We start from the raw sequence: 10,253 nt of genomic DNA, 5'->3' as shown, positions 1-10,253 counted from the left end.
GGCCCGCCCGACTCTGCCGCGAGGCCCGAGGGGAGGAGCCGACTGCGCACGCCCTCCCCTCCCGGAGCGCGCGCCGCGCCTGCCACTCACGCACCAGGCCCCGCCCACACACCCCGTCCTCACCTGGGCCCTCCCCCGCAGGGCACTTCATTGGTCCGAACTATGGGCGGGGCCAGCAGGTGAAGGGCGGGGCCATGGGCCCCGCCTCCGAGTCCCAACGAAGAGCTTTGGCTGGGCTGAAGTGGGCCTGGCGCCCAATGAGCCTTGCTCCACCCTCACTCCGGTCTTGACCCACTCGCGGGCTTGACCGCAGCGGTAGTAATGAGAATAGAGGTTTGCAGACCTATTTTCCCTATTTGGTTCATCGTAGTGGTTTCACCTTCCCACAAGGTCACCTGTAAGACCTCGGGCAGGTTTAAAGGAAAAAAATAGCTCTTTTACCTCAATTTCTTCATCTGTTAAATGGGGGCGTTAGTAGCAAATACTCCCAAAACGGTTGTACTAAGTGAGGCCATGCGTGGAAACTTTTACACGCGCACAGAAGGAGCTTAATAAGTACTGAGTTCCTTCCACAATCCAAGTTCTTGCAGCCACAAAAGGGGCAGCATACGGTTTCGGAATACTATCGCACATCCTTTGTTAACTGGGGCAAGTTTCCTGCTCTGTGTGAGCCTCAGTCATCCTCAAAATGGGAATAATACAAGGCTTTCTTTCGCAAGATTAGATGAGATAGAAGAAAGTAAAGCGCCCAATACAGAGAGGGTCTGGAAGTGGATGGGGCAATGGTGCTCTCTTGAACAGGCTAGGAAGCTGGGGCTCGGAGAGCGCGTGGCTTGCTTAACGGCCCCTGCGTGGCAGGCCCTTTGCTCCCCCACCCCCCTCCAGCCCGCAAGGTCTTCCCCCGCTGCGCTCTGGGTCTGTCCCAGGCCTCTCTCCTCCCCCGCACTCCCCCAGGCAGAGGAGATTTTCCTTCTGCTCCCGCCTGAAGCGCCGCGGTGACGCCCCGCGGGGCAGGTCTGGGCGGCGCACCCACCGCTTTCAAGTCCCTGGTCCCGGGCTTGCAAGTGCTGGCCTGCGCCCTGCGCGGCGGCAGGAGCTGGAGCGTCTGCCCTCGTGCGCCGACTCGCCGCGCCCAGAGCTGGTTTGGGCTCCCGCGCCCGCCTGAGGTTCGGCAGCCCTTGCGCCCCCTCGTCCAGTTCCATGGTCCGCCTCCCCGCAACCAGCTCCCCAGCTGTTTCCTGGGCCGGGCCCCGAAGGCGCAGGTACCTCCCACGAGGCCTCTCAATCTTGGTCCCTCTCCACCCACAGGACTCAGAGCCATGGCAAGAAGAATCTTGTTCACTCATTGTTTTCACTGTCTCATTCCCGAGTTCAAGGATTCCCTGGGCTCCTCAATGGAGCGAGGGGACCTCCCACCCCCATCCAGTGCCCAACTCTCTCGTCCTTCACATCCCATCTGGTGTCTCCCACCTAATCCTCTCCTCTCTGCCATCTTGGACCCTTTCCACCTTCAAAACCACCTCCTCAGGCAGCACCTGCGAACTCTTCACCTCTAACTCGCATCCACAAAGGTGTAGGCAGGGGAGCACCTGGAATGAGAATGATAGGAGAACATGCAGGTGAAACCATCTGCAGGAACAGACACTCATTAAAGGTGATCCTTCCTCCATTCAACAAATATTCAGTGAGGAACACACCCAGAGCACCAACCAGATGACACTGGTCCTGGAAATAATGTGAATTTCAGAGAGCACAAAGTACTACAGAGAGAAGAAAATGATGTTGATGGAGAATGGTCTGTACACTGTTTTAAATCGAATGCAAGGAAACATTTTAGCAAAGCGGGACACACTTTACGAGGTTCTTTGGCATCTAGTCGTGGTTCCTGAGGAAATAGAAAGGCGCAGACAAGGGGTTCAAAACAAGGTTTATGTGGCCAAGTCTGAGGATTTATGCCTCATGAGAGTAGCTTCAGCTTGTCCTGCCGTGCCGCAGGACGGCTCCCAGGCAGAGGGCGTCCCAGCCTTGCCTACAACCAGAACGGGCTATGTGATTTAAGGGCCCAGAAATGAAAATGAGGGGCTCCTTGTTCAAAATGATTAAGAATTTCAGGATGGCTACAGCAGAGCATTAAATCAAGTGTGGGACCCTTCTAAGGTTGGGGACACTGTGTTGCTACCCAGTTGCACGCCCTTGAGGCTGGCTTATACAACAGAACTCAGAAATAGTGGGCAAGCCCCTGCCCCCACTGGCTGCTATGAGAAACATCCCCGTAGCCTTCCCCAGGCCTCCCTCCCCTCTTTTGTAGCTTAAAGCCCAGCACAGGTGATGGAAACAGTGCACAGAGGCTAAAAATATAGTCTACCGGGTCTAGGTCAGGGCAATTAACAGCACAAGGTCTTTTGCTCAGTTACGTGGTCCTGGCCCCTGGCAAGAAACAGCCAGAGATATCCATTTCAATGCTCCACATGTCTGTCGCTTTGCGGATTTATTTCATGGAAAGAGTGAAAACATTGACTGTAGCCCCTGGGCCTCCAGGAAAATGTTGGTGTCTGTCTGCTTGCCTGCTTGTGCTTCGCAGTCAAACCCTTCAATTCCTCTGAGGGCAGCAGGATTTGCCAAGAAGCTGGGAGGGCTCAGCTGGTGGAGTTTAGGTGATCCTGGTACCTCTGAAACTCCAGTTGGGATGATTTCTGCTCAAAAGTCATCATGTTGTGGAGAGAGCACTGGATTAGGAGCCCGATACTAATCATAATAGGAAACTTTTACTGAGGACTTCGCTAAAGTCTAGGCAGGGTACAGTGCTTGCTCTCACATTTCACAGAATGTTCTCAGTAGCCCTATGAGAGAGGCACCCTTACCAACCTCCTCAGAGAAGGTTGAATGCCTTGTCCAAAGGTCACATAGTGGTAGAGCTGGGCTTTGAACCCAGGCAGACAGACTCCAGGACTACATTCCTAATCTCCTTTGTGAATTGCCTACTTGTCCTTATTGGGTTCTGGCAACAAACATTGAATGGTCCAGGGGCGCCTGGGTGGCTCAGTCGGTTGAGCATCCGACTTTGGCTCAGGTCATGATCTCGCAATTCGTGGGCTCAAACCCCACATAGGGCTCTGTGCTGACCACTAGCTCAGAGCCTAGGGCCTGCTTTGGATTCTGTGTCTCTTTCTCTCTCTGCCCTTCACCTGTTCATGCTCTGTCTCTCTCTGTCTCTCAAAGATAAATAAATGTAAAAAATATATATATATCAAAAACAACACGAAGAAAACACTGAGTGGTCCAGGGTCAGGATTACGGTGAGGCAAGTCAGGTGATCACCTCAGGCATAAAATCTTGAGGAAGCCCACAAAACTCAGTAATCAAGATAAATAAATAAATATTATTTAATATATTGTAAAATATATTAAAAACATTTCATAAGCATTATTTCAATGCAATATCTTTAAAATTATAAGTGAGTGCCCCAAAGGTCATGATGAACAAAATATCAAAATTTTATTTTATTATTTAAAGGTCATTTATTTACTTTGAGAGACAGAGAACCATGAGATCATAACCTGAGCCAAAATCAAGAGGTGGACACTCAACCAAGTGAACCATCCGGGCCCCCCAAAATATCAAACTTTTAAATAAAAACAGGATCTTTAGCCTCTGGCTCGGCTCAGCACCATACTGTTACTGATCCTGTCTCGGGTTTCTGGGTTGGAAAACTAGCGATGGGAAATCCTAGAGAAGTTGTGGTTTTGCTTGTTCTAACGGGGCTAGAGAAGTGAAGGAATTTTGTTTTGAGCAGTGAGGTGTCTGTGTGGCATCCAGGTGGCCACATCTGAGAACTGAGTCCAGTGGGAAGGGGTGACAGGGTGGGCAGGGCACCCTTATTTTACATACTTGGCCCATGATAGGTGCATGTTCAGCACATGTGGTTTAAATCACTGTTCCTCAGAGTTTGCATCATGGTTCAGGAATCTTTTCAAATTCTCTCATCCAAAGTTTTTCTCTTCTTTCCTAAACCTTCTACATCACGAACCTCAGATACATTCCCATATGGGTGTGGAAGTTTACTGCTTGGGTGTTAAAAGGAAAACATCTTCTGAGGAAATTAAAAACAAGTAAATTCCACTAGACTTTGGGGATGGGGGAAAGAGGGAAGACGAGAGTAATTATGAATTGGCTCAATCTCCTCTTTATTAATGGACCCTCCAGAAGGAGAATAGGAACAAAAAGAAATCAAAGAGAAGAAAGGTAGCAGTCAAGGAAAAAAGAAAGAAAAAAGATTATGGGAGCTAAAAATACAGTGAGAAGAGCTTGGCCAAGCATCAGATATGTTTCCAAATAGGGGTGGTGGTTTTAGATAAGTCAGGAAGTACAGCTCCAAATGATCAATGGAAAATAAAGGCTATTTAGACTGATCTCAGCAGAATAAAAGGGTTCGCTGGAGAATCAAACTGAAGACCAGGGAAGCCCTACTGCCTCAATTCCAGGTTCTCTGGAGCGAGTGTTGGTACCAATGATGGAAACTTTTGCCATAGTTTCAGGACCCTGGACCAAATAGTCTTTTCATTCTGAACATATCCTTCCATGGAACATTCTCAGTTAAAGACTAGTCACTTTCCTTAGATTATCCTCAGGTACCTTTTTCCTTGCCATCTAATGAGGCATGAGATATTCTGGACAACTCCCACAACAGGAGGGAAATGCGGCTCCTGTAAATACACCACTCCTGTGAGGTCGAGGAATCTGACACTTTTTTTTTTAATGTTTATTTATTGATTTTGAGAGAGAGCGCAAGCGAGAGAGTGTGAGCGGGGAAAGGCAGAGAGAGAAGGGGAGAGAAAATCCCAAGCAGGCTTCGTGATGTCAGTGCAGATCCAGCCACAAGACTAGACCCCACACACCATGAGATCATGACCTGAGCTGAAATCAAGAGTCGGACGCTTGGGGTGCCTAGGTGGCTCAGCTAGTTAAGTGTCTGACTTGGGCTCAGGTCATGATCTCATCATGGCTCTTGGGTTCGAGCCCTGCATCAGACTCTGGGTTGACAGCTCAGAACCTGGAGTCTGCTTTGGATTCTGTATCTCCCTCTCTCTCTGCCCTTCCCCTGCTCACACTCTATGTCTCTCAAAAATAAAGAAACATTATCAAAAAAAATTAAGAGTAGGACACTTAACCGACTGAGCCACCCAGGTGCCTCAGTTAGCACAGGTGGACCATGGGAAAAGAAATGTCATGATACCCAAGTCGGATCAGAAACATTCCCCACTTCAGGAGGCTTATTGCTTGGCCTCATGAAGGACCCAAGATGAAGATCAAATGTTGGGTTATGTGCCTCAGACAATGGGCAACAGGGGCTCAGGAAAGGGTCAGATGGGTGAATGGGTGCCAGTAATAATGTCAATGAGAACATTGAGTGCCTCCTATAAGCAAGGAGCCATACCAAGTGCTTCACACACTTTGTCCCCTTTCATCCTCACATGATCCTGCAGTAGGCACTGTTACTATCCTCATTTCACAGCGGAAAGTAGGTTCAGAGATGTAAATTCATTTGCCTGTTGAGAGATGGTTCTGTGATGTCAACTCGGGCAGACCAACTCCTGAGGCCAGAGAAGGTCTCATGTCACAGATAGGACTAGAACTGGGCCCAGGGATGGGCTGACCAGATGAGATACAAAGCATGTCAGTGATTTGAGTGGTTAAGAGCAAGGATGGTGTAGACCTTGATTGAGTCTAGCCGTTGGTGGTTCCCTTCACTGGGGTCTGGGTCATGGCTCTTGAGCAGCTTGTGCCTCAGTTTCTTCATCTGTAATGTAGGGATGGCAACAGTGCCCAAACTCATAAGACTGTTGGTAGCATTTCATGAGATCATGCTTGTGAAGTGTCTAGAACAGTGCCTGGCCTATGGCAAGCATTCAATAAATACAAATTTTACTGATATAGGAGAAATAGCGCAGGCCGCATTACCCTTGGTTAGTTCTAAGAAGCCTGGAGATTACCTCCTGGGGAAGAGTCCATGGAAGTGAGTTACACGGAAGGGAGAGGAGGCAGAATTTGATGGGAGTAAGTGTGTGTATCAGCTGCCATCTATGTGAACAGCTCTGGGCCAGCAGAAGGAGATTCAGTACACTCCTCAGAGTCAGAGCACTGTCACTTGGCCATTGAGCAAAGGCCTAGGAAAATAAATACAACAGATGAGTATCTGGAAAGAGGAGGTGTGGGAAGGCCAACCTCAAGACGGGGAAGAAGAGAAGAGAAACAGAAGAGCTACTCCTAGAATTCCTTTCTTGGCCAACATTTCCCTCCTGTCCCTGTCACACAGAGCAAAGGCAGACAGCAGCCCAAGCGCCTGTGCCCCCTCTCTGGGATTCACCAGCTTTGAAGGGATGCTTGCCTGCCCAGTCTCGAGACATTCACAAACCCTTCCCAAAGACAAACCCTTGCCAACGCCCTGCTCTAAAACTGACCCACCTCTCGGGAGGTGAGGCCAGGGCTCACCAATGAATGGGCCCCATTGTCCTCCAAAGCGTCTGTGGGTCCAGATGCTTTTGGCCTGGAGGTGGTTCCACCGCGGCCTGAGGTGCGGTCTGCCTGCAGACTTTGATTCACTCCAGGGACAACACAAAAAATGAAACAGGCAACACATGCGATTCCAGGAGCCCCTGCCAGATGCATACTCTGTTTTTCCATTATTTCCCTCTCCTCCCCCTCAGGAGGGAGCCTCCTTTGGCATTTGGTGTATAAAAACTCGGAATCGCCAGCAGGACGAGCACCTGATAAGGAGTGAGGCACTGCCTGAGTTACCAGGAAGAGGCGTCTGTGTTCCTGGTTCAAGCCCTTGACACTGCTAACAGCTCTAATTGCTGAATTTGCCATGGGATGTAAAATAAAACCACATTCCAGAAACCGTGTAGTCTCCTGGGGAGAGACATGTAGGGAGAAGTGCCCAGGGCTGCAGGAACGTGTTCCTTCATTTCTGGTCCCTAACCTTGGCAGCACTTCGGAAAATGTAACAGTACCTTCTTTATGTGCATGGAGACGGCCACTTTTGCACATGTAAGGATCTATCTCCCTACCTGGATCCACAAATATGGTCTGCGTATTTGACAACGTTGCATGCAACGCAGGCTTCTTAAGAACATTCGGATCTTACTAGTTCACCCAAGCCCTTGGGGGGGGGGGCGGGGAATGGGAGCTTCACAAGTTCCCGAAGCTGCAAGCACAACAAAATAGAACTTCTTATAGCCTAATTTAACTATAAAATCTGATGATGTAACACCCACCCACATCCACATCACAAACCAAAGTGACATCACAAATACTTGCCTGCGTGTGAGCCAAAATCTGAACAAACTGCAAATTGCTCATACATGACTGAGGCAGAGAAAGACAGGTGACTAGAAATATTAAAACAAAACAAAGCAAAACAACAACAACAAAAAAGCAAAAGAGAAAAAGGGAAAAGGAAATATTTCTTCCCCCTACTAAGCTAGATAAAATAAAATTTAAGGCAACCAAAACAATGGTAAGGTGATTTTATTTTCTTATCAATGACATTTCTTAGAAGGCCAGGTTTCTTTTAAGTGTGTGTTTCTAATCTATCCAAATTGTTCTCTTGTTCTTGGCTGGTCCCAGGAGATGGAGGTCAGCATCATTTACTTTGTGCTTTTGCCTTTATAGACCCCAGTATCTCTTAAGCAGCTTTGCTTGGCCCGTGGCGGTCTCGTTAGAAGGTATATTTAGGGTTTGGCAGAACTTTACCTGTTGTCATATCTGCGTTGCGGCGTGGTGGAGGGGTGACTACAGTTCCTAGTAGAAATCTTGAGTGATCTCATCTCCATCCCTTCCCTGCCACGGTTCCCTAAGCTTTCCAGTAGACAGGAATTGTCTCTGACTCCTCGTAAGTGCTCCCCACACCTCCACTTCCAGCTTCGAGAACAAGCATTGCTATGTTCTTTGAGAGCCTGAATATCATTGTGACCTTGTTCCTCTACTTGGTACAAAAGGCTTTGATGAGCAGGAGACCAGATGGATAGAAAGATTTCTAAGAGCTGTATAGAAGAAATAATGTATAAAAAGATGTTAATACTTTGCCAAAGTGGACCTTCTCATCTCTGCTTGGGAACTAGTCTTTTTTTATTCCTTTTTCTCCCCTTATAATTCTAGCATCCAATCTATGTGAGACGAGACCCCAACATCCCCACCTATGGGCTCCGTCAGTCCATCCTACTGAACACCAGGCTTCAGGACTACTATGTGGACTCACCAGCTCTCACGAACATCTGGACAACCAGAATGTGTGCAAAGCAGAACATCAGTACCCCAGCACCCGGTAGCACCTCTTCTTGGGAAGTTGTAAAGAGTCCATTAATTGCTAGTTCATTCTCCCTGATTAAGCTGGTGCTCAGGCGACAACTTAAGCATCAGTGTTGCCCAGGACCACGCAAGATTGGAGAAGCAAAGCCCTCAAAAGGATTGAAGCCCAAGGACAATTCAGCAACAAAAGCCATGCAGCGGGGCGGGGTAAGAAACTCCTTCAGTTCTAAGGGCAAACAGCCAGTGGAGCAGCACCCAGGCTCACTGAGGCTCAGGAGGCCTGCAGAAGGCGTCAGCAAGGTACATGGTGGTTGGTGATGGAGGAAAGGGGATGGAATAGGAACAGGGAAACATAAGCTAGGGAACACTTAATGCTTAAGTGATTTATACAGAGTGAAGGAAATCCTAAAGTTAAAGGCAGGACTGTGGGTGGTGGGGGGCAGTGGTGCGGGCAGCAGCATGCTATAGTAGAGTGTACCAGATCTGGGCTCATGCTGTTTACACCCTGCCTAGTTCTATAGGAGGATGAAGTGGCTTTCATAAGCACAGGCAAAAGGATCTTGATGCAAAGGGATAAGAAGGGTGGGAAGAGCCAGGATATGGGTAGCACCATTAGGCAAATTCCCCCAAACACCGGAGGTGAGCCGTAGATCTTGCTGTGAACTTCCACCTGGAGACCCTGGCCTCAAAAGAGGTCCATCAGTCCGTGGGGCTAGAAGAGCTCAGAGTGCACCCTGGAGCTAAGCTGTCTGGCTTTAAATCCCAGCTCTAAGTATAACTGAGCAGAACCGTGGGCTTAGCCTCTTTCTGCCTGCGTCTTCGTCATCTATAAAATGGGGAATGATGGACCTTCCCCCATAGGGTTTCATGAGGATTAAGCTAAAACAGTGCAAAGAGTAAATGCTTAGCATCCTGCATGGCATTCAATAGATGACATGATGGTTATTAACCTTCTCTGTGGCCTTGGGCAAACCAATTCCAGTTTCCTTGCTTTTCAAACCATCTCCTGCTGCCCTTACAGGCTTATGGGGGAACACACGTAGTGGCATACATGAGGGAATGCAGTAAACTAGAACACACTAGACAAATGTTGGTTGTGGCTGTAACCAAGACTCTGGGACACAAATCCCAGATAAGTATTCTGAGCTCCCTTCTCAAGTTTTAGCTTTGACTTCTCTGCTTTCTTCCTGGCTAGAGTAAAGAAAGTTCAAAGGAGAAAAAAGTAACAGTCTGCCAAGATCTTGAGAACAGATATGCCGAACATGTGGCTGCCACCCAAGCATTACCCCGGAACATTGGGACAGCGGCCTGGAAGGGCCAAGAGCTGCTTCCTGAACCCAGACAGAGACAGCAGTTGTCCGAGGACAAGCTGACCATCCACGGCCTCCCCACAGAGGGTTACAGGGTTCTGTACCACTCTGTGGTTGAGCCGATGCTGTGGAAGCCTTCCGGGACCCCCAAGAAGTACAGCTTGGAGCTGGGCAAGGCCATCAAACAAAAGCTCTGGGAGGCTCTGTACAGCCAGGCCGCCAGTCCTGGAGGTGCTCAGGTCCCAGTGCCTGGCAGGAAGGAGCTCGAAGTCCACAAGGAGCCTGTGCCCAAGAAATGGCCCAGGTTAAAGAGAGAGAAATAGGAACAGGAGCTCACGGGCTTAGGACACTCTCTGCTAGAGGTCTGAAAAAATAAACACCACTTCACACCTTCCACATAATCTCAGAGTGCTTTACAAATTAGTAACTCCCTCCCTCCCTGGGACACAAGATGAATGGGTCTGAGATTAATTTCCTGCTGATGGCCCCTCTCCGCTCTCATGATGAGGTCATCTTGAGGGCTACATGTGTGGCATCCTTTCCCTACAAGCCTCCTTTCCTTAATAGGGGTTTGTGGGCTCTCTCGGTCTTCCAGGTAGGAGAAGGCTAGGCAGAGGAAGTCAACAGTTTATATCC

General features: G+C 48.9%; 2 protein-coding genes and 1 long non-coding RNA gene across 3 annotated transcripts in view; 1 reads left to right on the top strand and 2 right to left on the bottom strand.

Moving 5' to 3' along the window:
- The window catches only part of KREMEN1 (kringle containing transmembrane protein 1), a 69,093-nt gene extending 61,730 nt beyond the window's left edge, over window positions 1-7,363 (bottom strand). The window contains exons 1-2 of the mRNA XM_029921604.1: window positions 7,318-7,363; window positions 7,068-7,139 (exon numbers count right to left, since the gene is read on the bottom strand). Of these exons, the coding sequence (XP_029777464.1) occupies window positions 7,068-7,139; window positions 7,318-7,363 (118 nt within the window). The remainder of the gene's footprint in view (window positions 1-7,067; window positions 7,140-7,317) is intronic.
- On the bottom strand, window positions 1,346-6,909 carry LOC115277359. Its single transcript, XR_003902392.1, has 2 exons — window positions 6,463-6,909; window positions 1,346-1,589 (listed from the first exon to the last, which is right to left on the bottom strand). It is a non-coding gene; the product is annotated as an uncharacterized LOC115277359 (long non-coding RNA).
- A 119-nt stretch (window positions 7,364-7,482) lies between the features above and the next one.
- On the top strand, window positions 7,483-10,013 carry C14H22orf31 (chromosome 14 C22orf31 homolog). Its single transcript, XM_029921530.1, has 3 exons — window positions 7,483-7,516; window positions 8,158-8,607; window positions 9,503-10,013. The coding sequence occupies exons 1-3, from the start codon at window positions 7,514-7,516 to the stop codon at window positions 9,938-9,940; spliced, it is 891 nt and encodes a 296-aa protein (XP_029777390.1). The 5' UTR covers window positions 7,483-7,513; the 3' UTR covers window positions 9,941-10,013.
- The last annotated feature ends 240 nt before the right edge of the window (window positions 10,014-10,253 follow it).

This window comes from Suricata suricatta, chromosome 14, assembly GCF_006229205.1.
Source record: "Suricata suricatta isolate VVHF042 chromosome 14, meerkat_22Aug2017_6uvM2_HiC, whole genome shotgun sequence".
Taxonomy (NCBI): domain Eukaryota; kingdom Metazoa; phylum Chordata; class Mammalia; order Carnivora; family Herpestidae; genus Suricata; species Suricata suricatta.
The sequence above is the reverse complement of the archived record's forward strand: the minus strand, read 5'-3'. Positions and strand labels throughout refer to the sequence as shown.

Bases quoted from the DNA above. Each gene is read 5' to 3' on its own strand.
- C14H22orf31 (XM_029921530.1), top strand. The intron at 8,608-9,502 runs GTACATGGTGGT...CTTCCTGGCTAG, and splicing joins CTGCAGAAGGCGTCAGCAAG to AGTAAAGAAAGTTCAAAGGA.